Source organism: Lonchura striata, chromosome 6 (assembly GCF_046129695.1).
Source record: "Lonchura striata isolate bLonStr1 chromosome 6, bLonStr1.mat, whole genome shotgun sequence".
Lineage (NCBI taxonomy): Eukaryota > Metazoa > Chordata > Aves > Passeriformes > Estrildidae > Lonchura > Lonchura striata.
Genome location: NC_134608.1, coordinates 21,872,112 through 21,899,472, shown reverse-complemented (window position 1 = coordinate 21,899,472; position 27,361 = coordinate 21,872,112). Strand labels below are relative to the sequence as shown.

General features: G+C 39.5%; 2 protein-coding genes across 2 annotated transcripts; one reads left to right on the top strand and one right to left on the bottom strand.

Moving 5' to 3' along the window:
- Positions 1–4: 4 nt before the first annotated feature.
- Positions 5–3,919, top strand: SLIRP (SRA stem-loop interacting RNA binding protein). The gene is made up of 4 exons (XM_077784016.1): positions 5–123; positions 263–321; positions 1,948–2,055; positions 3,795–3,919. The coding sequence occupies exons 1-4, from the start codon at positions 30–32 to the stop codon at positions 3,852–3,854; spliced, it is 321 nt and encodes a 106-aa protein (XP_077640142.1). The 5' UTR covers positions 5–29; the 3' UTR covers positions 3,855–3,919.
- Positions 3,852–21,860, bottom strand: SNW1 (SNW domain containing 1). The gene is made up of 14 exons (XM_021542833.3): positions 21,775–21,860; positions 20,617–20,770; positions 18,089–18,250; positions 12,607–12,702; positions 12,411–12,517; positions 11,486–11,590; positions 11,317–11,386; positions 10,472–10,537; positions 9,118–9,234; positions 8,619–8,760; positions 6,820–6,916; positions 5,875–5,992; positions 4,695–4,858; positions 3,852–4,618 (listed from the first exon to the last, which is right to left on the bottom strand). The coding sequence occupies exons 1-14, from the start codon at positions 21,786–21,788 to the stop codon at positions 4,414–4,416; spliced, it is 1,617 nt and encodes a 538-aa protein (XP_021398508.2). The 5' UTR covers positions 21,789–21,860; the 3' UTR covers positions 3,852–4,413.
- Between the last annotated feature and the right edge of the window lie 5,501 nt (positions 21,861–27,361).

Sequence of the window (27,361 nt, the reverse complement as noted above, 5' to 3'; positions counted from 1 at the left end):
CCGTCCCTCCCCCTCAGCGCAGGTCCGACATGGCGGCCGCCAGTGCGGTGCGGGCGGCGGGGCGCCGCTCCCGGCGGCTCTTCGACATCTTCGTGGCTGAGGTTCCCTGGACGGTGTCGAGCAGTGAGTCTGCGTCCCCCCTCCCATCCCTCGCCGCTGCTGGGGCTGGCGGTGTTGAGCGGCCCCGCCGCGTGTGCCGGCACAGGCCGGGGTCGGGCCAGGGCGGCGCCGGGCCCGGGTAACCTGCTGCATTTTCCCACAGAGGAGCTGAAGGAGTACTTCTCCCAGTTCGGGTTGGTGCAGAGGTGCCAGCTGCCTTTCGTGAGTACCCGCGCGTGCTCCGGGCCGCACTTCGTGTTCTTCTCGGCGAAGCGGGGAAGAGCCGCTGGCTGCTCCTGCGGCTGAGGCTTTGCCCCCAAGCAGGTTCCCGCTTCCTTGGAGCTCATCTTGAACTCTAGTGAGGTTTTCAGCACCTTCTACACTTAGCTCCTTCTTCCAGGAACGTCACCACTTGTCTGCCAGCGTTTGGCCTTACTGAAGCTTAGTGGTTTCCATTGGCTTTCAAAGAGCTTTACAAAGTACATCCTTCACGTCCTGTTGATGCTGTCATTCTGAATAATTAATCTAAGTGCTTTGAGCTTTTCTATCATCGTGATGCTATTCTTCTAGTAGAGAATAACATTTTTGTGTGCCTGGTTTCACTAGCCAAAAACTAAAGATGTGGATATGAACCTACCATCTTTTTCTGCTGTGGATTCAGACCCCATCCAGAGTGCAGGACTAACACAAAACCCATAACCTCTGCAGGGTGCTGCCAGTGTCTGCCGTTTAGGCTGTTTATCTTCTGAGTGTCTAGATTGGGGATTGTAGTATCTAGTGCACTTTTTTAGAGATAAACAGTTAGAAAAAATGTTCCTTTGTAGGCCATTGCTCTAAGTGTAAAGGTTCTGTCTGCTTGTTTCTCCACTTGAAGTAACACTGTTAAATTAAGCTCAATGTGTAGTGAACTTCAGTTAGTGAGCTGATGGGTTTACTCTCTGTTGAGGATTAGTTTGGCAATGGAGAAAGTTTGAAACAGGCTGGTTGTTTTGAACACTTGAAGCTTAGGTGCCCTGCCTGTCATGTTTTTCCTCAAGCTCAGGTCAGACTACCTTGTTCGGTTGCAAAGTCTGGTAGCTTACCACAAACCCACCTCCATTACTGATTTAAGTGATGCACATGTGTACGTTTAGATTCAGTGATTACTTGAGGAGTTTCATTAATGCTTAAAACCCAGAGGTACAAAAATCACCAGTGTAGGACAGCCTAATTTAGACATCACTGTGATACTGAAACCAGGCAGTACCTTGTAGTGGTTTGGAAGTGTTGCCAGTAATGCCTGATGGTGAGAGTGGCTTAGCTGTTGTGAACTCTGAGTGGGATCAGAGTAGGGACAGAAGGCACTTGGATATACGTGGCTTTTCCTCATTATCACCTGTTTATTGAGAACTGTCTTTTCTGACTGGCAAATTATGTCTAAAAATAATGTTTTATTTCTAATAATAATAAAATGTCTCTTAAGCAGCTGCTTTATCTTGCTGAATGCTGTTCAAGTACTGTGGCCACTAAAATGTCAGTTCTGTTGTGACTGGAATATTTGTAGATTGACTGCAGTTTGAAACTACTGTCTACACAGTATTCCAGGCTTCAGCTATATCTTAAGATTGTGATTTTTTGTTATTTTTGCTAGATTCAAATTGAAAGGGATGTAGAACAGTCTTTGCTAGACCCCCCACGCTGTCACCAACAGCAAATGTCTTAGCATGAAAAAGGCTTCTGAAACAGCAAGTGTGCCAATTCCTCTGATAATTTCTGAATCTTTAAATTCAGTATCTGTAGAAAGTTTTTAACAGCCTATGTGAATATTTCCTATAGTAATTGCATTTTATTTTTTTAACTGGTAATTAGGACAGAAATACAGGCTTTCACAGACGTTATTGCTGGATTAAATTCTCAACTCCAGAAGAAGTTCAGAATGTGTTACAGAAGGAGTCCCACATTCTTGAAGGTTCCAAGGTAATGTGCCAGTTCCTTTATTACTATATTCTTTCAAAGGGTGGTTAAGAATTTTGTCACTTAGCGTGCTTTTAATGTTTTTTAAATCATTACCACTTCTGTTTATTCCCTCCTCTCAACCTGAGTTGTTAGGGGTCAAGATCATAGAGATACAAGAAAGATCACACTCAAGAGACCAAAAACTCCTATGCTGAAATAATGTGAATGCAGTAAAACTGGTTGGGATTTGCTGTGCAACTCGTTTGCAGTTTGTAATGCAGGTTTCTGCAGGTGGGTTCCAACATCTGCTTTGGATGTTGAGTGGCAGGGGGAACATGATAAAGAAAATGATGCTAAGCTTCGAACTTCAGTGAAATTTCTATTTTCTCCAGCTGTCATTTCATACAGGAGAAATCAGCTGCTTCCTTTCATGTGTTCAAGACAACTCTAAAATCACTGTGGAGTAGGGTCTTGTTCTCTCCATCTTTAACATTTTAAATGTTAGCAAAGGAAAAAATACAACACTTTGGCAGTGTAATGGTCTAGTACACATACAGAAGTGTCTGTCCTTGACTGGTTAGCTATACCCAGACAACTGTATCCTCCAGCTTCACCTCAGCACAGAAACACAGCAAAGCCATCTCACCGCTTTCCCAACATGTAGTGTACACTGGTGTTGATAGATAAGGAATAAAGAACAGTGAGTCAATGGCTGCCAAAAGCCATTTTATTAACAGCTGTCATATCAAAATAATTGGAAACATGCATCTGGTATGTTCCCTAAATAGGGGATTTTCTTACAGATTTACATGTTCTTCAGCTGATAAAATTACTTAAATGGCGTAGTAGAGAATGAAACCCTGTGTCTGATACACCAGCCTGCCTGTTGCTCAATCAGTTCAAGCCTTTGATTAATTTATTAGAATTCTTCAATATCCTTTCAATAACTAATTTCTTATTTTGAGACTTTAAATGCTAGGAGATAGTAAAAGGAATTAATGAGAGACTTCAGCAATGCAGTATTTTGATTGTGGTATTTTCCTTGCCATGGTTTGGTTCATATTACTGCCTAAGTCATCATTGGTTGTGGCTATTTCAGTACCTATTCCCAAGAAGAACCAACCTGCAAATTCCAACTGTGGTACAAAAATGGGAGCAGAAATTAAGACTTCTTAAACTGTGATTAGAGTGGCAGTAGGCTGCTCCTTCATAAATTGTGCTCAACTAGGATGTTACCTGTAAGCAATTATCAAATTAGGTACTAGAAATAGCATAGTATTTAGTGTCAATTTCCTGGAAATTTTTGCTGCTTTTTGTTCTTGAAGATGTAAGGATAGCCACACGCATTTAACTACCTAGGCTTCAAAGACTATACCCTCACAAAAGGTGCAAGCTAAGAGGCTTCTTTATAGTGAAATAAAAAGCAGAAGGCAAGCAGTAGTTACTTTAATTTCAGGCTTCTCTAGAATACATGAGCACTTTTCCCCACTTTTTTCTAGGTTAGGTTTAGACAGTTACTTTTTATTATTCCCAGTTGAAAGCACAAGCTTTTAAGATGCATTTTGCTGGTACAACCTACTATCAAATGCTGTGGATATATATTCAACTTTCCTGCCAGGAAAGCTCTGGTTTGGGGCTTATTAAACTGAATCAGTTATAAATGCATCTTCTGCTTTATGTATTAATGTTCTCAGTAATCAGAAATGAAAAATAAGAAACTTTATTGCCTAGCTAATTTCAATAATTTCCATTGTTTTCAGCTCGCTCTCAAACAGCAGATCCGTAGAAGACGCAGTCAAAGAAAGACTCAAAGTGAATGAGTGGTGGAAGGAGGCTTTATTTCACTAAATGTAAAGAAACTAAAATAAAGATTACTGAGAAACTATGACTGAGTACTTGTTTTAAAACAGAATCCAGCTGTTTCCCCTCCTTGTTCAAATAAACTGTATAGCCACACTAAAACACTGAATTATTAACACCCCAGCATCTGTTAAAGCATAAGACGATCATTATATACAGCAGGAAAGCTCCTAACAGATCAAGTCAAAGCTTCAGCTACCTACAAAAAAACTAAAGCTGTAGGAAGGGGGCTACATTCTGACCCTGAGATGCTGGGCAATGGAGAATCAGCAAAGTCAGAGAATTGCTAAAGAATAATTCATTCCCTTATGAAATGTTTCAAAGTGGTCTCCATGTCTTCTCTCTCCTTGGGTAGCTGTCCTATATAGAAAAGTTAGTGCGTGTACATATATCCACACGGCCAGAGTTGTGAACTGCTGTGATACAACGCCATCCTCCTGTACACCTAATATTAAAAATCCTTTTGCATGAAGTCCAAGCTTGCAGTCCATTTCCCTACCTCTCAAGGAGCAGAGGCATTCAGTCCTTCCTCCTCTTCTTGCTCTCATGCTCATGTTCCTTAGGGCGGCTGCTGTCTGATGGCCGTTTAGAACCACCATGTTGCTTAGCTTCTTCCAGAAACTTGTCCAAACCAAATGGATCCTCCTCAAACTGAACTGGTCCATCTCTGCCCCTGCCTCTGGTGTTACGATCTGAGTTAGAAAACTCTTTGTCAGGAACAAACCTGCAGGAGAAGATTATACTCAGTTGACTATCTTCAAAGTATTAATTAAGAATATTTCTTAAATTTATGTCCTTACCTGTTGGTCTTGATTCGAGCCTCTAGATCATCACCATACATGTCCTTATCTAGATTTTTACTTGGCCTGTAGATGTTTTGGGCCATATCCTTGCCACTTCTCCAAGGCTGGTCATAAACATTATAAATTTCATCCTCTCCTCCAGCAAAGCCACTGTCCATACCCTGTAAGAACAGCAGGACACCATAAGTTAATCGACAAAACGTCAGCTAACATTTTATCAACAAAATAGACTGATGATGTTACACAGTTACACAAAGATGACATGGTGTGATTTATGATTGATTTCAAATGAGTCCAAGCACTTAATGAGGATGTGAGTGGGTATGGGATTAAGTCCAGAGAATATCAAATTACAAGCCTCAGTCCTACTTTTCCAGATAGCAACAGGAAGGATTACAGGCCATCCACATTTCAGAATAACAGATCATTTCAGTCTGCCCTGCAAGTACAGCTGTCTGTAATAGCTACATACAACCATACAGAAATGTGTGTTATTCAGAATTTCTGGAAAACATGATTTAAGCTGACTGATCCAAATCACACAGAGGCTTATATAAACTCTGAAAGTATAAGTATCTGCTTGTTCATTTTTGGTTCATCAGCTTTCCCTCCTTGCCTATAAGTCTTTCATTGGAGACATGAAGAAGAGTGATTGACAAACTGCAGGTCTATTGAGGGATTTGCTGAAGCCAATACTATTTTGTCATCTCTGAATAGTATCAAATTCAGGGAAAATAAATGTTGCTGTTAACTTTTTGTATCTTCAGAAGTATTAGCACAAGCAGTAATGGGAATAGAAAGTATTTACTTGCTTCTCTCTAAAAGCAGATTTCCTATTTAGACAGTACATTTGTTCAAGAGAAGAAAATGAGGTCACTGCAGCTTGAAGGCAAAATAGTTTTTCTCCCCACTCCCCAGTGAGAAAAATCACTTTAATCCAGCTACACACTTCAATTTTTTTTTTTTTTTTTTGCATAGGCTCTGGATAAAAGAAATCAATAGTTTCCCAAAACTTATGTAAAGATTTTTTTTTTTAAATGTTTCTGAATGATTTGTTTTCTGAATTTTCTGGTTGTTCCAACCAACACAGCCTCTCTTTAGTATTCTCTCTGTACCCACAAAGGAAGGATGAGCATGTTCTCACAGAAAGATGCACAGCTGTGAAAAGGTATTTTACCTTGCTCTGGTTGAACAGCCTCTGGTCATACTGGATTTCATTGGATGGCCTGGGGTTTGGTACCCCCAGGGCAATAACTTCACTAATATCTCTGTTCTCATTTCTTTGCAGCTTTGACCTGAATTAAAAATTTGAAAGTTTTATGAGGTCAGTAAACCATACTTGTTGACATGCTCAATTGCAACCCAATCCTGTATTCCTTGCTAACGATTTGCCTCAGGAGCCAGATTTTGACTGTTGTTCTTCCTTACTAGGTAACATTTAAAATTTGTCTCCTGGCAAAGGAAACATTTGGAAAAGTTATGTTCAGCTGGGCATGACATTTAAATTTGCTTTCTACTATCTGCAATTCACATCAAGCTGACTTGGTTTAAAATGTCATATTTATTTTTTTGCAAGAATGAGTGTAATTATATTCTGGAAAGGCCGAGCAATCCAATTTCAACAACTAGAGATTTTAAGCATCCAGAAACCATTTGCACTCAGAAATCTCTGGCTTCAGCTAATAAGATACTTCAGGCTACCTTCATAAATCTAAGCTTACTTAAAATGAATAGCTTCAAGAAACAAAGCCACTATTGGTAATTCTGGTCTCACCAAAATTAGAAGATTCAGGTTTCAATCTTTGCTGTCAACATGTTAGTTAAACCTGAACATAAAACATTAAACCTGAAGTCCCACTGAAGAAAAACCCACCCAAAACCAACACAGCACACTCCTCTTTCCCATTCATGTGGAAAATTCTACATTTTGAAGAAAGTAGTACAGTTCTTTAACACAATAATGCCTTTTCATGCAATGAACAAACTGTGCTTCATACCAGTGACTATCTCCACAAAATATAAATCAGGGACTCATATCAAAAAAGGAAAGCCCAGTAGTAGGCTCCCTAGTGGGGAAGCCAGTGCCAGTAGAGGAATAAACCAGCTTTTTTTTGTGACTCACCTTTTATCTGGAGCTGCCCGGGAAAGGTTTCTGTCATGCTGTCTCTCTTTGCGCCTGTCATGTCTGATTTCATCTCTTTCTCTAGCTTCTCCATCCTCTGAATAAGTAAAGATTGCTCATTATAGACAAATAATTGAAGTATGAATTAATTATGCCATAGACATTGGCATAGTAATTCAATTCAGTATTATTCTACAGAAGAGTAGTGACCCTTAGCACTATTTAAAATGTTACACTTTAAATAAACTGAATACATGAACACCACAGCTTTCTTATGCCCCAAAAAGTGACTGTTCTTGGTAAGTCAAAGCAAACATCCTAACCACTACATTCTTCCATCTTTCAAGAGCTTAGAATAATTGTCTGTCTAAGAATTAATATCCTAAAACATTTACAGATCATATCATAATTCTAAGCATAGAAGTATCATTGAAACATGGAGGGATTTAAGTGTTTTGAAGAACATTATGTGATGCAGTATCAGAAAACCACTCAGGAAGGGAGTCTAATTCAAAATCTGCTATGAATGATGAATTCAAACCAAGTTGGTCAAGGCTTTTTCCCACTCAGGTGAGGAAAACCTGCAAGGATAGAGACTGACAGATTTCTTAGGCAACCTGTTCCACTGCTGTTTGTCCTCATGGTGTAAATTTTTCTCCTGACACATAGTTGAAACCTCCTGCTTCAACTCTTGACCACTGTCTCATTCGACCACCGTGCAACTTGGTGAAGCGCTCTGATAATCATTTAGGGATCACTGTGATATGATCTTCTGGGTAACCTTGCCATTATCTGGCCCCAATGGCACATCACCTCCTAGCAGAACAAGCCTTATTCTCTCAGCATCTCCTGAACAGGCAGTTACTCAACCCCCGTGATCATTCCAATGCCCTTTCACTGAACTGACTCCCATTCATCAATGTCTTCCTTGTACCTGGAGGCCCATAACCGCACAAAGTACTCCAGATGAAGTCTAACAGGTCACCAATAAAAGGAAATTATTACTTCCCTTGACTTACTGGTTACATTTCTGCAGATGCAGCTTTGTATGTCCTTAGCATTACTATTGCCAGGGCACAGTGCTGGCTTATATTCAGCATATTGTCTACTACAACTCCTGGGTCCTTTCCAACAGAGTGGCTCTCCAGCTGGACAGCCCCCAGCCTATTGGTAAGAGGTTAGTACATCCCAGCTGCCACATTTGGCACTATATGACCATATCCCTCCATCTTCTGAAGAGATCGTAACTGCTCTCTTAAGTTCTCTAAGATTGTCATGGTTTGACAATCATCTTGATCTTTGAAGTGTAATTTCAATCAGAACAGATGTCTTATCACAATGGAGACAATTTAATTAGGTTGGCAGCAGGATTTTTTGGGGCCTGCTGACCAACAAAATTGCAGTTCTGCAAAATCAGTTACAACAGTGCAAGAGCCAGAATATTGCATTTATCACCTTTGATAACTTGGAGATGGTTTAGTTCTTCTAGACAAATCTGCCCTTCATCTGCAATATGCTTAAAAAATTAGTTTAGAACTGTCCATGAAAGCCATCACTTGCACAGATGCATTATTAACTTCAAAATTCTCAGTGTCTTAAGCCTGTATACACCAACTTACAAATGTGAGGTTCAAACCTACATCCCATCAAACCAGCCAGTGAATTAATCAATAAGGACACAAACTGATGTCATACTTAAAAATTTCAGCTGGTATTTAGATATTTTAAGTTCTTAGATTATTGCTCCAAACCCACACTTCAGAATATTAAAAAAAAACCATAGCATCTAAGAAATGTACCTTTTTCAACATGGGTTTTGATCCCTGCTCTTCTCTCCCTGGCTTTCTGAGCCATTTCTCGGAGCTTTTCCTCGTGTTTCTCTTTTTCTTTCTGAGCCATCTTCCTCTCCACCTGGGCACGCATCTCTACTGCCTCACGAGCCTGCACAAAAAAGACACGGTTAAAACTACAGAAAACGTAGCACCTGGGATACACACAGATCTGTCATGGAGTTAGCCAGTAAACAGGACAGAAATGAAGTCAAAACTAGGAAGCTTAAAGCCCATCAGCCACAGCAGTTAGAGCTGAGAGATAAGACCCATGACTTCCATTAACTTAACCCATGGTGAGCCCATGATTCAGAGAGATTGGGTATGATAAGGCCTTAAGTCTTACGTTAGCAAAGAAGCAGGACAAATCAAAAAGCTATAGCCTATTCACAGCTGATTTTCTGAAGGAAATTAACATAGAAAGATGGCAAAACTATATGGAACAAAACAGTGTTAAGAACTACCTGACCTTTCTGTCAGCAATATAGAGCGCCTCAGCAAGTTTGGCAAAGTTTTCATTAATATGGACAGTCTGCAATCCTCTGCCATCTGCAGCCAGACGTTTATCTAATGGAATGGTGTAACCCTACAGTGGAAACAGACAGGCAGTTAATCACAAAAACAGTATTTGTTCTAACAAGCATTATTGTATTTGTTGTGCAAAAAAACCAAAACACATAAAAAATTCACAGCCCATCATTATTATGCCTCAATGGATCTCCTTTTTAAATGTACTTCAAATTCTTGCCAGGTAATACAAAACATCACTCCAATTCCACCTGCCCACCAAATCCAAATCACAGCTTTCCTTCAAGGTTCATCTCAGGACAAAAGACAGTTTTCAAATTATAAGGTCCACTTTTTGCTTTGTTTTAATAACTACAGATAAAAACTTCTCCAGTCTCTAAGCTGTTTTACCTAAACTGTTTCCATACCTGCTAAGAGATTAGCTGATTCAAAATGAGAAAGTAAGGGACAAGGCAGCCAGCAAAAGTAAGACACTAAATGCCAATTTTGTTTTCCAAAGCTGAAACTCAAAATTATTTATAGATTACATTTGAAGATTTTTTTAGTGAGCTCTACAAAATTTTTGCTTTGGTTTTAGCATCTGTAACCTAAAATTTCATCTCCTAATCAGTCAGCCCCAGTTAGACAGCTGTGCTGGGGTAGGGAAAAAAAGTGACATCCAAACATACAGCTTTTCCTTCCTCCATTTGAAGAGGCTGTCTCAGGACAAGTTTCAACATTTCAGAATGATCAGACCAGTTACTGCAGCAAATAAATTCTCCCCTCTTTAGGAATATAATCTTAATAACTGATAAAAATCAAAGGGACAGGACATACCTACTCAAACAAGGAACAAAAATAGCTAGCTAACCAGTGACAAAAATTAATTAATGAAAGAATGCAACAAGGGAAACTTTCCAGAAATATGGACTGCAGTATTCAAAAGAAACATGCTTGGGTCTCTGAGTCTCCTCTTTTTCAGTTTAGATGGCTTTACTTGGCGACCTTAAACGATTTTGTCTCTGGACTGCACCATTATGGGGATTTTAACTAGCATAAATTTTTCCTCTCAAATTTTATAATCTCAGCCATGAAGTAACATATTCGCCCTCAGTTCTATACTTGTCAATTGGACAATCTTTATATACCAAACTGAAGAAAAATTAACTGTATCATTATGTATTTTCCATGCAGGAAGCAGCCAGTTTACCTAACCCTAAATGTTTAACATCAGTATTATTCAAGCTTAAATCAGTTACTTAAGTTTCCCATCAGGGTGCAACATGAGAAAAATAAATTTATGACAACTTAATTACCTTTGCATTTTTCCAGTTTGAAATGCATGGAGGAATTTTCCACTCTTGCTGCTCTTTCACAGTCATCTGATTTAAGAGAATAAGCAAAGTCATCTTCAGATTTATAGTCAAAGGAAATACTGTTTTCTTTCTCAAAGGCAGCTATGAAACTATTGAAATAAGAGTAGAACAGAAACAATAACAGAACCCCAGCTCTTCTTAGCAGCAGTAAGATTACAGAATCAAGAAATGGTTTGATTGGAATGGACCTTAGAGATCAGCTAGTTCCAAACCCTCTGCCATGAGAATTATTTTTGCACTGTATCTTTGCCAACACTGAATAAAGTCCTGACAGCTCTTCAGCATCCTCTTAAGCTTTCATCACACAGGCCTTAACTCACAGCCAGCTTGTTAACATCCACACATTTAGCAGCTATTCCAGTTGTACCAAACTGATGAACCACCACTACACTCGTCTCTCAGAAGGAGCTAATCCTTAATAACACAAGTCAGTGTTATTAAGGATTAGCTTAACAGTCTTGTCTAAAAGCAACATAAGATTACCCAGGCTAAAGCCTTTGTCAACTCATTCATGCCATGAACACATTCAGCAATGCATCCCTGAAGAAAATATATGAGACATCTACTCAACCTTTGACAAGATAAATGAAAAGTCAGCTACTTTCAGAACTGTCCAAATGAAAAAAAGAAATAAACAAACAAAAAAGACTGCACTGGGCACCAAGTTTATCCCTTCACATGAAAAGATCAGTAATGAGAAGGTACAGAGAAATTAACAAGATCGAAAAAGAATTTGTGGACCCACCTAAGCATTCAAAACTGAGAACAGCTATGGCATTTCATACCTTTCTACTTGGAGAGTGCATTACAGGTGCTGGAGGAGATGGTGGTCCTCGTGGAATTTTCTTGTTAATTCTGAGCAATTAAGAAAACAATGACAATTACAATCAGCATGTTGCATGGAAATACACTTCAGAATCTTCTATCTGCCATGAACAAGCTGTGAATACTTACTTGAATCTCGGAGGCTCCATAGGGTCCTTCTGCATTTCCACCATCCGAATAACTCTCTGTTTTGCTCCAGAGTTGAATGCAACTCCTTGCTGAGATGGTGTGTACCTGAACAAAACAGAGTGCTCAGCTCTCTGCACATAGATAGATAGTCCTTTCCCACCTCCATTTTCACTCAGTTCACTGCTCTAGCTGTAGTTTTGTTTTATCCACAACAGTTTAAGACTACGCCACTGTGAACGTCAGCAGCAGGTAACTGCACTGAGTGCAGACTCGGTTACACCAGAAAGAATGTTAACTTCTCTTCAGGGCTATATTCTCCTTTTTCAATCTAGATTCTGAAATACAAGAAAAACAAGTACAGTACACATAGCTTGTTACAATACTCCCAGCCTACATCTGTGAAGCCCTGGCATCTTCTTACTCTTCATTAAGAACCTCTTCACATACCTTTTTTCAAAATTGACTTCAAGCAAAGTCTAACCCTGCCATGAAATTTTTCCATGTTTGAAACTGAAAATCATCATAAATAAATATCAGCCTCCTCATAATTCCAATTGTTTCCAACTACTCATTTTCTGTGAAGGAAAAACTTTAGTGCATGTCTTGTTGTGGCTTTAAACTTGCAGTAAATACTTTGATTTCAAGGCAGCATCATTAATAGTGACCCCTAGCAAATCTGTGGATTTTGCTAAAATAATAACCCCTCCAAAGTTCCATAACTCATGACATGTTAAAGACATATTTCTACACACTTCGAACTAGGTGATCATTAGTGGGTTAATTCAAAATGTAGAAGCAAGTTTCATATTCCTTACAGAAGAATAAAAATCAAGAGGAATTTCTGTTCTCAGAAATTCAACAAATAGGCCAATTTTAATCCATTTCATTGATCACACCATTTTACACAAACACCAGCACTACATACCGAATGTACTGTGCAGGAGCTAGTTTGTCAGCAGCTCGAACTGGCATGGCTGCTGCAACTTTTTGGGAGACTGATTTCTCCAAGGCTGCTCTTGTCTTCTCTGTTATCTGAAGAATAAAACCACAGCGTACATCTCACCCCATTGCAAGGCATAAAGCATACCACTGCTAAATAGGCGCATCAGTGCATACAATACCTCTCTAATTGCCTCCTCATCTGGTCTTTGCAGTTCGGGATCATCCACATTCATGACCTCTTTTGGCACAAGATCTGTGTACTTGCTGTAAATAACCTGGAAGACATTAGATTCTACTAGTGCTGGTGAACAGGAATAAATGTACATATATCAAAAGAAATGTTTCAGGCTTAGACTATACTTTGGGTACTAATTAAAATTAATATACAACTATAAATGCATTTCAATTACATATTGTTCAATTAGAAGACCTGTTTACATATATACTCTGGAACCCATGTTACAGATGGAGTAATCTAAGAAACAAAGCAATCTGCTTAAATAGAATTGTGTATGTTGCTTTCAGAGCTGGCATTAGACAGCAGTTTTCTGCTTCCCATTCCTAGTATTTTCATTTTTTAGGGACCCCAAACTGATAAAACCCCACACATTTTTACTTCTATTTTCAAGGATTACTCAAGAATTGGATACAAGTATTTTCCACAATCTGTATTTTTTCATTTCATTATGTTTACTGTTTCCTTGGGGAAAAAAAAAAAAAAAAAAAACAAAAAACTTGGTCTGGACACTTTCCCTTATATAGGTACTTGAGTTTTCACACAACATGCAGCTAGCTCCTGGCAGCTCTAAGTCCCAATTTTAAATACAGGGAAAGAACACTATTAGATGGCTTTACAGAAAAATGTATTACATTAATGCTTCACATGTATCCAATAAAATAGGAAGTTTAAGTTCAAAGAGTTAGAAGTCAAGAACTATTATTTCATTATACAGTACATGTCCAACTACAAAATTAACCTTTAGTCTCACCATTAATTAACCACATGTGAGCCATTTTCTGCTTCTCAGCCTTCACACCTAAAATTTTAATCATTTGAATTAGTATCAGTAATATTCTAGCTTCTCAGATCTTGAATGAAGGACATCTGAAGAGAAATGAACCTCTAAGGTAATTAATTCACAGGTCCAAGTGTCTTGCTGAAGAAGAATATGAAAAACAAAGTATGCTGAAGGAGCTTTAGAGCATCCCAAAAGACAAAAAAAAAAGAAAATTAAAGAAGCTACTCTTTGTGGTGGTCCAAGAGCGATATAAAAACTACTTTACATTAACATACAAATTATCTATATGAACTATTTAAACTCTGAAGTGCTGCATGGAAATGGCAAGCTGCTTTATTATGGAAGAAATATATAATATAAACTATTCTGAAAATACAAGTATTTCTGTTGCCATCAAAAACTTGATACAGTTGCATGTTTTAATTGTAGCCCTTCTCTGAAGTGGTAACAAGAGGCAGATAAAGAATTTACATTTCTTTTTGTTGTTTTTCTAGACATTTCTCTTGTTTTATGAGTAATGTTGAGATATTACATTCATCTAAGCTAAAGAAGAGACTGGGATTGTTTGATATTGTACTGTGCCCATCCGCTACCATTTTTCAATCTACAAAATTTAAAAGGAAGCATAAGCCTGAGCAATCACTCTGATTGCTACTGAAGAGCAGAATCTTCTTCTAGGCAGAAAGAAAAACCTCAAGTTTTGCTATAATTGCACGATTCCCTGTCTGGGGCAGCCTTAACAGGCAGCAATTAGAAATCTGCATGCCACTACAATCAGAAAGAGAATATTACCTAACTGGTTATGATACTGTACCGCATGGCAGGATTTAGACATCAACCACATTCAGAGTCTCATAAGGTACTTACCAGAAGCAAGTGTCTTAATAGAAATTTCATTTGCTACACAGAAATTCTCAAGATCTTTTGCTCTGTATATTTCAATCAGCCCTGTACACTGCTCATCAATCCTATAAGTAAATCAAGAATTTACTATCAAGCAACGCAGCATGAATGCCTTCCTTGTCAAAGAATGGTTTCTCCATATGAAGCATATAAAATTTAAGAAGTCGTTAAGATGACCTGGTTGTAAGCCTGGTACACACCCCAGAAAACAAGCTGGTAACAAACTCTCAAACCAAATTCTGCCACAAAGGCAAATAAGTTGTGAGTAACACTTTTGATTGTTTGAGTTAGATTCATGTTCTCTTGACCTGTCCCGTACCTGTGACAGGACTTCCTTCAACAATGCAACTAATCTCTTGTAAATGCTTTGATTGAATAGACAATCTTGAGAACAAAACCTGTAAATAAGCTTCATTATTGTTTTTTTCTCCTTTAACAAATAAGCCACAGCCTTGGGCCATGAAGAAATCTAATGCCAGCATATAAAGTTATTCTTGCTGGAAAAAAGTAAAAGACCTAACAGTTCCATTCCTTGATTTCACTCTTTCATTAAAATACAAGATGTAATTACATGTTCTTATTTTCCTAATAAAGAGACAGCACCAGTCTCATCAAAACACATAATTACTGATGCATTATTTTAGGCTGGCTTTTAGTAATGTAAGTAGAGAAACTATTACAGTGGTACAAGAACTAACCACATAGCTGGGCTAGAAATCCTTCATCTCGACAGCCAGATGGAACTCCATCTACAGATCCATGAGGTCATGCACCCAGGCCTGTCAACCTTATCCAGCATTTCATGTCTAGCAGACTTTCTGCCAAACTCTAACAGGAGGCTTGTCAGACTATCACATTGATGTCAGTATTTTTCAAGGAAAATTCTCTGAAGCCACTATGTTTTAAATACATAAGAGGACAGATGCATGGGAGATGAACCACTACAATAGCAGAAACTGCTGACAAGTCATCTAGAGATAGGGGCTGGGTGATGGAACTGCTGCTTCTACAAGAAGGCAGAATACTAAATTCAGCTTCAAAAAAATCCGTAAGCTGTAGCAAGAACAGAATTTGCTTCCTAACTCAGACCAAACAAGTAGCTCCTACAATAGGTTCATAAACTCCATCTCATTTCTGGCAGGCTGCGAAGTATCGGTTTCTTTTAGCTCTAAGTATTTAGATTGAAGAAACTTAATGAATTGAATTATAGCTGCAGCTCTCTGGAAAATGAAACTTCTGTATCTAATCCTACTGACACTGTACTATCAGAAGCTCTTAAGAGAAAATATTCAACTCAACACAGATCACTGAAGAACTATTTCCTATGACATCTCTGCCAATACTTCCTCCTGCAAAGCAAATCAAACCAAGCAATAGTAGTTCTGCTGTTTCTAGTGAAATTGTTTAAAATAGCTGTTGCAGCACAGAAAGTCAATTTTATCCTGAGCTACATCAAAAGCCGTGTGGCCAACAGATTGAGGGAGGTGATTCTGCCCCTCTGCTTTGTTCTGGTGAGACCTGAGCTGGTGTACTGCATCCAGCTCTGAGGCCCCAAACACAAAAACAACCTTGACCTGTTGGAATGAGTCCAGAAGAGGCCACTAAGTTGACCACAGGGTTGTAGCACCTCTTCTATGAAGATGGGCTGAAAGAGTTTGTAGTGTTTCAGCCTGGAGAAGAGAAGGCTCCAGAGAGACCTTACAGCAGCCTTCCAGTACCTAAAGGAACCTACAAGCTAGAGAAGGACTTCTTACAAGGCCATGACAAGGGGGAAGGGCTTTAAGCTGGAGGAAGGCAGGTTTAGGTCAGGATTAGGAAGAAATTCTTTACTATGAGGGTGGTGAAGTACTGGAAGAGGCTGCCCAGAGAAGCTACGGATAGCCCATTCGTGGAAGTGTTCCAGGCCAGAATAAATGAGGCTCTGACCAAACTGGTCTGGAAGAGGGTGTGCCAACCCAAACCATTCTATGAATCTGTGATCTAATCTTCCCTCAGTTTTACTCCCCTTTGAATCAGAATACTTCATCTTTACTCTCAGCTTTTACATCCAGCTGGATGCAATCAAGATCAACCTGACACAGAAGGCAGAGCTCAGGATTTAGGAAACCCTAACTCTACAGTTCTACAGAGCCTAGTTTTAGAAAAGTCCCATATCTCTTCCATCTTGGTGAAAGAATATTACTGCCTTCATTATAGACACAATATGGAAAGTTAATGAAAGTACAGATCTTCATTAATCAAATATGACAAATGTTAAAGCTTAAATTTAACTCTACTTGTTAAGAAGCATTTTCCTAACTTTAAATAATAAGACCTAAAATTGGTATGATTACTTCTTGTCTTATTATCAGCTTGAAATTATTTTGTATGCTTTCAACAAAGTAACACTTCTATTTAGCATGAAGTATCAAATATTTAGTAAAAAAATTATTTGAACAGAATTAATATTTTAACATCTTCCTCTTGAAAAATAATTCCAGGCATTAGATAAAGCCTGATGAAACTTCAAGGAAAGTCCCCTCAATAAAAATATTGCCACTGCTTGTGAAATCTAATTACTTTCTTCCACATAACAGTATGCAGTCCATCTTTTTCAACGGTACTGCAGTGACATATGAGGCATAGGATGAGGATACAGAAGATGTGATGCTTTGACACTCAAAGTATTAATTAAATATAAAATTCTACTGGCTGTAGAATCTATTTAAAATAACAAATTTATCTGTTAAAAGTATTTTCCCTGATGTTCTTAGAATGTCCACCCTATTTTTTTGATTGACAGGTGAAGTTTGTATTTTGATTTCCTCCCTTCCTCAAATGTAGCGAGACATGGGGCATATTACATAATCATAAGCATTCAAGGCACCCTAATTTAACGCCCAAGAAATCAATTTATTTTGACAACAACTATTCATATCTATTAGCTAAAACACTATTTGTAGTTAACACTTTTTAGACTTTCTTTACAGAAGATGCTTGCTGGAAGAAGCAGCTGGTCACACACTTTGTCAGGCCTCAGAAGTTTTCCAACCCCCAACACCTGCTTTAGAGAATTAAAGTCTACACAATCTGGTTATACTTGAAAAGGCAGGTGTAAATACTCATTAAAGTAGACTTAGAAGACCCAAGTACCTGATCTCCTCAAAACTATTTAGGACCTCAAGTGTCATCTCTTGGTTTAAGAAAGGTTACTGGATACAGGGAGTTCAAGTTCCCCCTAAAAAACTCCATGAGAATCTTGCTCTCTCTGAACGCAGCACAAAACTTTTGCAGTATAACCACTGGCAATATTTGCTGCTGCAATTAAAAAACAATAGCAAAAACAGAGCACCAAAACCACTGAAAACAACCAGCGGTGTCAAAGATTGGATCAGTAAGACACAAGGTGCAGTATCCTGAAGGCTGACCTGTGTTTTCTGTCCAGTTTTTTTGTTCCCTCTCTCTACACACTAAAACGAGGTCACAGAACTGTTTTCAGTTTCTCACCTTCATTGGAAAATGAAAACTGCTAAGCCATCAGGTAAGTTATGTGTAGAGATTTTCCCCATTTTTGCCTTATCTTTTAATTACATAACAGAGAAGATCACAGTTTCTGTCTGACATTATTTTAATTCTTAAATAAGAAAAGAGGACACAATCAATGTGGCCAATGACAGACCAATGAGTTCAAGTATATGCAATGTGTATACACAACTTTTCCAAGTATACATGCCAGCTGACTTATTGGGAGAAACATTACCTTGTCCTTTGACTGCCCTTGTCGAGCAATTGCATCGTATTTTATTTTTCCTTCTGCATCCACCTGAACAGCCAAAGCATTGGACATTTTCTTCTTCCGGCCCATATCCAATGGGTATTGGGCCACATGAATTTCTGGGAAAGCACCCCCATCTCCAAAATCCTACAGAAAACAAAAAGTAGTGAATGTCCAAAAGACAAAAATTGCTAAATGGAATGAACAGCAGATTGATTTCAACAAAAATTAATTTGGTAAGAATGTTCCAGTAGCTTTATTTCACTGGTAAGAGAGTATTTAATGAGAGAACTTACAATTATTAAAAGACACTGAAACGGAGAGGTATCTTGCAGTAATTATTCCCTGCATAAAGTAGGAATAGATATTACTGACAACAATGTGCAGGCCATACTATGCTACAGATAATACAAAATTAAGTATTTAATTCTCATATCAGTTATTAATTAGAACTTCAAAAATTGACCTTCTGAAATAAAGCAACTGTGGATACTAAAATTACAAGAGCAGCATTTTTACAATGACTTCTACTGGTTATTTGTTGCTTTTCACACCACAATGAAGACAAAAAAAAAACATTCCATTCTTTTCAAAGCCTGTAGCTCATAGCTTTATGATGTTACATGTGTCAAACATTCCCTTACTTTGATGTGTAAATACACTGAAAATTGGGCCAGCACCCAACATTCCAATATTCTTACAGTTTATTCCTCTTTCCTACAATGTGTTGGTGTAAAAGCATTTAATAAACAGATAACTAAAAGACTTCTTAAACCAGATCACCCTGTCTCAGTACCACAGAGGATGCAGTGGTACCATTCATAAAACAACTTCAGGCTGCAGTTTCAAATGGAACACTTTGGAGGAAGCATTTGCTTAAAGCAGCATGAGCATCTATCCTTTCTCTGTTGCAATGGCATGGCTAACAACAAAACATATTAAAAAATAAAAATGGGTGCCTTGAGTACATCAATCTTCCTCCATGCTCACCATGTGACCAAGTAGTTACCACCACTAGGACGGAGTGGGCTGAGACTGAAAATGACCAAGCAGAACACTTCCAAACACGGACAGTGTGCTTATCCCATCTGCAAATGCTCCTTTAAACAGTTTCCGCTATCGGAAGTTTTCCACTGGATGTCCCACATTCAACAATTAGTTGTTAAAGTATTAGCCAGAACTAAATTCAGTCATTCTTCAATTTTTTAAATTTTTCTTTCTGCAACTCTTAACGTAAAAAGAACAGCAATGGCAGTCCAGGAGCACTGGACAAAGGTTATGCTTTGAAAGCATTAACTGCAATTTGCACCTGTTTATGAAGCGGAAAGGAGCCCTTAACAGGCTTTTTGAGATGTGCATTAATTTGTGGCCAAGTGGTGTTGGAAAGTCTTTGCAAACCTTCAGCATCTGGCTTCTTAAAATATTTCTTTATTAACATTAAGAAAGAATAAGCACTAAAATACTAGCTTTAGTACTCAACAGTGTAGGAAGGGAAACCTTCACTGGGTATAATGGAAGTATAATTTTTGACATCATACATATGCAGCATATGATGAAATGCTGAACTTGCAGAAGAACGTTTTCTTTCCGTGAACCACTGGAACTACTGTTTGAAGTACATGGACCACCACAGAACAGTGTTGGATTTATAAAAATGGCACTCAAACATAAATGAGAGCAACATTATTACAAGTTGATGAAATTATGGTATTTGGAAACAACATAGGATCATACATAAACTACTGTAATAAAACTTCAACAGCTTGCTTGTTCCAAGAGCATTGGCTTGTGACTCATCAGAACAGGTCTCAGAAGTTATTGTCAAGGATCACTTCAAACTGCAAGGTTTTTCTGGCTCACAGTGAGAGACTGTACTAAAACTGTTTTATAATCAGAATACATCTGTATTTTTATTCTACCTTTAGCAGTTCCAGTTTAGATTACATTAAACTGGCAAGGGTTACAACTACTAACACACAACATTGTCCAAAATCTTTTAGCCAATAACATACTTAAACAACAAATATTTGGTTATTTTTTTATTTTCCTTCCAACTGTAATAATTTTGTCCCCCAATAGCAGGTATCTTTTTGAACAGAACACACACACAGAACATCTTGTCTCTGATACACACACATTCACTTATTTCAGCTATAATCCAGAATGTGTATTTAACACTAACAGAGAAACAATATGGATGTTTTTCTCAGGGAAACCTTGTGTTCACAGACTGTAAATCCAAAGGGCTACAGATGTATTTCTACATTCCAACACAACAATCTCTGAACAGAAGTAGACATAGACCATCCTGTTTACCATCAAATGCTTTAAGGAATCCAGTAGATTAGAACCTCTCCCAACACAAAGGTTTATCAAGCAGTATGGATAATGCACATTGTAAGGCTTTGCACAATTCTCAGCAACATTCAAGGTGCTCAGAGCTTATTTCTACTCCAGAATTTTTTTCTCCCTTTTAGCAGACACATTACTACTGTATCAATTTAAATATTTACCTCTAGTGCACGAGGTATCCATCCTTTCCGGTAACCATAGGGGGGGGGTTCCCTTCTCGAGGAGACCAGAGCAGCCTGCCTGGATCTCTGAGCTCTTGCTCTTTCTTCTAGTTCTAGCTGATCTTGGGACAGCTGGGTTGGAGCTGGCAAAAAACTGGACACCCATGGACAGCAACCAAAAGAGAATTACATAGAAAGTTAATTCTGGTAACTTCACTCACAGGCACTCAACTATGCTTGACTGAACTTCTTGCTAAGTTAATACTTTCTCGACAAGCACTCTATAGATTAAGAAACAATTTATGAAACTTGAGCATTGCACTCATAAATGTGAGGGCAACTTCTAAGATTCAGTAACTTCGGAGATTACAGTTGCAATGTGTGCTTTCTCAGCATTCTGAAAGATTCCTACAAAAACAAATGCTAAATTCACACGCATTCACATCTTTCTTGAATAGAAGAGTGGCAATGCCCATTTTCCAACAGGAATCCCACATATCACCGGTATTCTTTACACTACTAGGAATAAGAAAGAAATATTATGTTCCTGTGTCTCTAGTCCCAGTGATTCGTTCTTCCTTTCTCTCAAGGCAAACATCCACAGAGATCTGACAAAGACCTCTCTCCTCTACCCCTGACACCTCCCTGCCAAGGGCAAGTCGAACCCCAATTTCTTCACTTCCCCTTTTTTATCTCTTCTTGTCTACACAGCCCTTTTGTGCATTTACTAAGAAAGTATCCAAAGAAACTTGGGATTCCGGTGCAGCCACCGGAACTGCACTCCCATGCCCTGCGAGACACTACAGATCGCAACAAAGACCGCTCGCCCTCTCCGACGGTGAAGAAACCTCGACAAAACCCCACGGACCCAACCGAAGCGGAGGAGCTCCTTCTACCCGCAGTGAACAGGCGAAAGAAGCAGCGCCCTGACCACGGCCAAACCCCCAGGGCTCCCCCGGCCCGACCGGCCCTCGCCGCACTCTCTGCGGCCGCGGCCCGGCCGGCGGGCCCCCTGCCCAGGAGAGGCTGCGGCCCCCCCGCGCACTCCCTAGCCGCGGCCGCTCCCGTCGGCGGAGCCCCGCAGCGCGGCGGCGAATCCCCGGCCCGGCCGGGGGAGCCGCAGCGCCCTCACGGCCCGGGCGGGCCCGCCCGACCCACCTGGTGAGCGCCATCTTGACCGCGCAGGCCGTCCGCCCGGCAGCCGAGGAGCGGGGAGACAGCGACACCTGCACATGCGCAGTGCCCGCAGCGTACCCTGGGAGTTGTAGTCTTCGTGAGGCCACTCGCGGCGCGGTGGCGCATGCGGTAGGCCGCAAGGCGTCCTGGGAGGTGTAGTTTTGCGGTATCCCAGTTTATTTCTTCAGCCGTCCTATTCCGCTCCCCCGCACTATTCACACAGTCTCCAAGTTCAGTAACTTCACAGTTCATCCAGCTGAATATGTCCAAGTAAAAAGTAGAAAATATAGAGCAAGTGGATCAGGATAAAATTTATTCTGATATACCTGCTGCTTAGAAATCGTTGAACTGGGACATGGGAGTGAAGGAAAGAAAAGAGACTGAAAGTGGTGTAAAAATATTGATTGAAAAGAGAAGAATTTCTGCATTAAAAAGGAGTTGTGCTGTCTTTGTTAAATGAGCATACATAACATAGGAGTTCTTTAAATCAAATCAAGAGATACACTCTTTAGAGTACAATTAAAATTTGGAATATGGAACAATATTTCTCAGGGAGTTGTAATACATGGGAACTAAGTGGAGCTTTACATAGGAAAATCTGTTTTCCTATGTAAAGCTATAAACTATTTGAGTTAAAGTGGCAATATATAGCACTATATATAACTGAAGATTACTAATTAAGTTGCTATTGTTATATCACCTCTAGTGAATCAAAGGCAGAAGAGTCCCACTGAGCCAGGCGTTGGTTCATCTAGAAGAGAAATGGAAGCCAGACAGGGAAGAAAAGGGTAGAATGACTAAAGAAACAAACATGGTCTATCAGAGATTTTAAAAATCACACCATAGGAGGCAGGAATACAATAAGACAGAGTAACTGTCTTGCAGTCCTCTAGTCATTTTGTCTGCCCTATCATCTCCTAATCTGAAGGGTGAACTACTCCTTCAGGATAAATTAATCTGCTACAACTTTTAGGACTGGGAAGATTTGGAGGAAGGTAAGGGCAATCCTGTGCAGTCTCTCTATGCCTGAACTCATCAGCTCCAGTGGGAATCAGCTTTTGGCTTAACACTGTGGTAACAGCAGCTCTGTCAGCACCTCTATGAGTGACAGATACTTGCCCTTCTCTCTGAGATTGCTGGTGTCTTATGAGCAATTCATACAAAGGTAAAGATACAAGACTTTGTCACCCAACATTTATCAATTATTTTCCTGAGCAAAACTCATCTGTCATCCCTTCTACCCAATTCTGTCACTCATTTAATAACAGTATTGCTGTTGTCATATCTGGCAATATTGCCACCTGATTCAGGAGGCTGCTTTCCCCCATAGAAAAGGGGGCCCTTAGAAGCTGTCAAACCCTCTGTGCTCAGCTGTTATACTAGTCTGAGTGAAAAAATGATGTTTTATCCCTCCTATTTTGACATTTCTCCTTCTTTCTTTGCTGTGGAGTATTATTTAATGCGGTATGGGGGGAATGTATCACCACACTATGACTGCTATCTTCTGCTTATGATGATGCTTTGATTAAAGAATTAGCACTGTGCAACACTTGAAGAGGTGTGCCACTGGGGTTGGGAAGTGGCTGGCATTTCAAAGTAAAAAGGAATCAACAGGAATCAATGTTGCATAAGGTATTTCTGAGGAAGTTCCAGAGGAAGGCACACACTATGATTTATGCTAGTCACCATTTTCATCAGCTTGCTGTCAATATGAAATTGCTATTCATAAAGTGTATGTTTCAAAATGAGTGGCAAAATATTCAGGGATACTGGGAGGAGAGTAATACAATGTGAGCTAGATGACTTGGTAAGTACAGCTCATTTAAATGAGCTGTGTTCCAACATCCCATTGTGCAAACTCATATATCTGTAAGCAAAAAATGTGGGGTTAAATACAGGCTGTGCTGGGAACCAGTGGCCCTGAAAAGGACCCATGAGGGTTATGAGAGACAAGGAGCTTAGGACAAATTTATTGTGCTATGAAGTAACAAAAAGTCTCATGCAGGCCATGGATGTGGAAGAAGGGATATAGTGAACTCTAGAGGGACTCTTGTCCTGGTCTTCAAGTTTAAAACAATTCTGGAAGGTAGAAGAGGGTTAAAAGACTACAAAGGTAAGATAAGGCTATCATTAGTTGGAAGTGTAGGGGAAATACAATAAGTTGATTTGTTTTGTGGTGAAGTTTAAGAGGTAAATGTTACTATTGCCAGATTAGAATGAGGTTAACTCCATTTATCTGCTCTTCGACATTTAGTATATTTTGTTCATTAGAAGAAATTGAGAGGCGATTTGTACAAATTAGAAATGCAAGATATTAAGCCACTCCTTAATCTCATAGAGGAAAGCAATGCTATTACAAGTAGTGGAAGTGGAAATTAGGGAAATTCAAATGAGAAATTAAGTTGAAATATTTAACAATGAGAGTGTTTAACCTTTGAAAAACTGTGGGAGGTGCTCACTTTTCTATCCCTTATCCTCTTGTAATCAAAGCTGAAATCTTCTGGGAAGAGATAGTTTCATTATTACCAGACCTGCTTTGGGCAAGCCTGAGCAGCCAGGGCCCATACAGGAACAGTCAGAAGTGGTCACAGCACCAAACCTGAGTTCAAGAAGCATCAGGACAATGCTCTCAGGCACGTGGTGTGATTCTTGGGGTGTCCTGTGTAGGGCCAGGTGTTTGACTCAATGATTCTTGTGTGTCCCTACCAACTTAACTTATTCTGTGCTCCTCACAAAAGAAACATTAGGCAAGGAATGGTTCTAAGAATCTGAAATGTATCTTCCCCAAATATAAATCTCTCTCTAAGACAAAAAGGATTAATTCCTTTCTGTTTTCATCAGGATATTTTGGACAATATCTTTCTGCACAATAGTGATATCAAGTTTCCATATGCATCTCTATTCACAAAATGATCATGCCAAAATGATCCTCGGTAGAATGAATAAGGAGTTCAGGCTCTGTAGAGGTCTTGGCATGGTTCGGAGCAGAGACATTTTTATTTTGATGAGAATATCACAGCTGGTTTTAAGAACATATTTCTGATGCATTCTGAGAAATCTTTTGGGGTAGGTTTAGGCTATTAAATCCTCTGCACCTTTTTTATCTAATTCAGCACTTTTCACATTTGCAAATCCAGAATTAAATAGTTCATGAAATATCTTGTAACAAATGAAGATGATGATACAAAGTAATGGAATAAGCTATTGTTAATATCAGATATCTGTATGCCTACCAGTTGCTGCACATACTCGGATAAAAATGATCAAAATAAACAACACTTCTTAACTCAAGAGGTAAATTCTGGACAGGTAAGATGCTAAACAATGAAATAGAAGAGACTTAATTTGATGGAAAGGTTCAACCACATCAGCAACCCCTGTACTTCACATTCCCTTAGGCATTACAGGCAGCATTCAGAAGGAATAATTATACCTGGGAAAAGAAGATCAGAAGGTTTATTAGTGGCTTTGTAAAAAAATCTTTACATTCTTCAAGCCATGTCTATGTCCTCTGGAGCGACTGAAATGAAGGCTGGTTTAATTTCTGTTATTTGTTGCATATTGTAGAAAAGTATACTTTCTCAGGCAAAAATGTTCTCATGTACCTCTGTAAAAACCACAGACTCTGGGGGTGTTTTGCAAAGGTCTTGGAGCATTTCACACAGGACATGTTGGTCACTGACACTTCCCAACAACCTGCAAGAAGTGGAGTGTCCTTTAGGCACCAACAGCTTTAGCAAATAAAGTAAGGGGAAATTCCTTTGCCAACAGAAATTATGAGAGAGAAGTATGGAGGTGGCATGCAATTGTCTAAACTGATTCCACACAACAAGGTTGAGCAGAGGCCTTGAAGGAACAAAATACTGGTAGAAGTGGATTTTGCTGCTTGTGTAAAGCCCTGCTCTCCAAGGAGCACATCAGTTTCCATTGTCACATTCAGACTTTGGTGACTACTGAGTCACAGGGGCTGAAGGACCTTGGGCTATGGGCATGCTTTTGTCAAGACATGTTTTATTAAATAATGGCTCTGAACAGTACGATTGGTAAGAAGAGGCTATTTTAAAATTTTATGGCTTCCAGAATCAGCTCTGAACTTTCTATTGCTAATATAAAGGCGAAACCTGCCAATATCCATTTAAGTTGGACCAAAAATTAAAAAAAACCCCAAAACCAAACCAAACAAACAAAAAGCCATAGGATGATCTGCTTTCTGGGACTGTTTTGTTCTCTTTTCCTAAGTCTCCTCTTCATACATGAGGAATATCTATTATAAGTGAGCCTTTGCAGATATCTTGTCATGTTCTTCATCAAAGTGAATCTGAAAAAGACATCGATTCTCAACAGAGAGGGCTGATGCTGACCTTCTGTCCTCTCTTCAGGCAGTCTGGCTGCTCTTGCTGCTCCAGTGCTTGGGACAGAGAGGCTGAGCCTTTGGGTTTGGATCTGCATTTCATGAGATTCACACCTGGGATGCAAATGTCTTCAACAGGAATGAAAAGGAAACGCTTTTCACAGTTTGTCTTTCACAGCAATTTGGGGTAATCTGAGATTTAATTTATTCACCAGTTGAAAAGGGAAGGGAAATCAAGCCAGCATCTTTCTTTCAAGCCAAGGTTTTTCTTGCATAGCCCCGTGCAGGCGCACACAAAAGAGCTCTGATCACTCTAACTAGGTGCTTGTTCTAATTATAGAAAGATTTAGCGTTGGTTACATAATTGCCCACTGCACAGCAGCACACGGCATTGTTATGCTACAAAAGCCTGTTTTTTGTTCCCCTCTCTGCAGCAGACCCAGTGTCAGCCTGTTTAACAGAAAGCTGCAAGGAGCAAAATAACTCTGAAGAAACCTCCCATAGCTTTCCCAGGAGAGGCCAGCAAAAAGCAGATGCTGGCCTGCTCCCTGTGCTGGGAGCATTGCCAGCGTGTGGGATCTGGCCATTAACACAGAGGATTGATAGCCCGGCCAGCAGTCTTTTAAGCATCCCGGGTAGAAGCAGTGGGCTGTGGTCAGGAATCAGTGGTTGTGCTGATGTTAGAGTTGCTATTTTTGATTTTTATATGCAATAGCACAGTAGCTTTAAATGGACAGCCCTCTATTATGCCCACTATCAGCCAGAGCCATGGACATTGTGAATTTGCAAACACAAAAATCTATTGCAAAACTTACATATGCTTTAGCAGACACAAGAACAGTAGACCTTTTCCCTGTATTTTTAGGCTTTTTAAATTATGTGATTCAGAGTTGTTACTTCACGTTCAATCTGTATTTATTTCTCTCATTTCCTCAGCAATATATCAGGTGCACATCTCCCTGACTTTTTATTTTCTTCCTCTTTCTCCTCCAATCCGTGAAGCTTCCTTCCAAAAAATAGTCTTTCCTACATAATTTGTAATCGTCCAAGACTAAGCTGCGATGCTTCACTGCTCCCCATCAGTTCAAAAGCTCCCATCTGTCCTAGAAGGGAGAGAAACTTATGGGATTGCAGCCAGTTTAGCCATCATATGGCTGATGCAGCAACTGGCCACGTGGGCCCTGTATCCTCAGTGTGCTAGCAGGGTAATCACCCTTA

What these genes read in the sequence shown, in the direction of transcription:
- SLIRP (XM_077784016.1), top strand. Translation starts at nt 30, where the DNA reads ATGGCGGCCGCCAGTGCGGTGCGGGCGGCGGGGCGCCGCTCCCGGCGG. An exon ending in TCCCTGGACGGTGTCGAGCA is followed by an intron (nt 124 to 262) that starts GTGAGTCTGCGT and finishes ATTTTCCCACAG; the next exon opens with AGGAGCTGAAGGAGTACTTC. An exon ending in AGAGGTGCCAGCTGCCTTTC is followed by an intron (nt 322 to 1,947) that starts GTGAGTACCCGC and finishes ACTGGTAATTAG; the next exon opens with GACAGAAATACAGGCTTTCA.
- SNW1 (XM_021542833.3), bottom strand. An exon ending in CAAACTGGAAAAATGCAAAG is followed by an intron (nt 9,235 to 10,471) that starts GTAATTAAGTTG and finishes TTTCCACTGTAG; the next exon opens with GGTTACACCATTCCATTAGA. An exon ending in CGGGCAGCTCCAGATAAAAG is followed by an intron (nt 5,993 to 6,819) that starts GTGAGTCACAAA and finishes TTTTTAATTCAG; the next exon opens with GTCAAAGCTGCAAAGAAATG.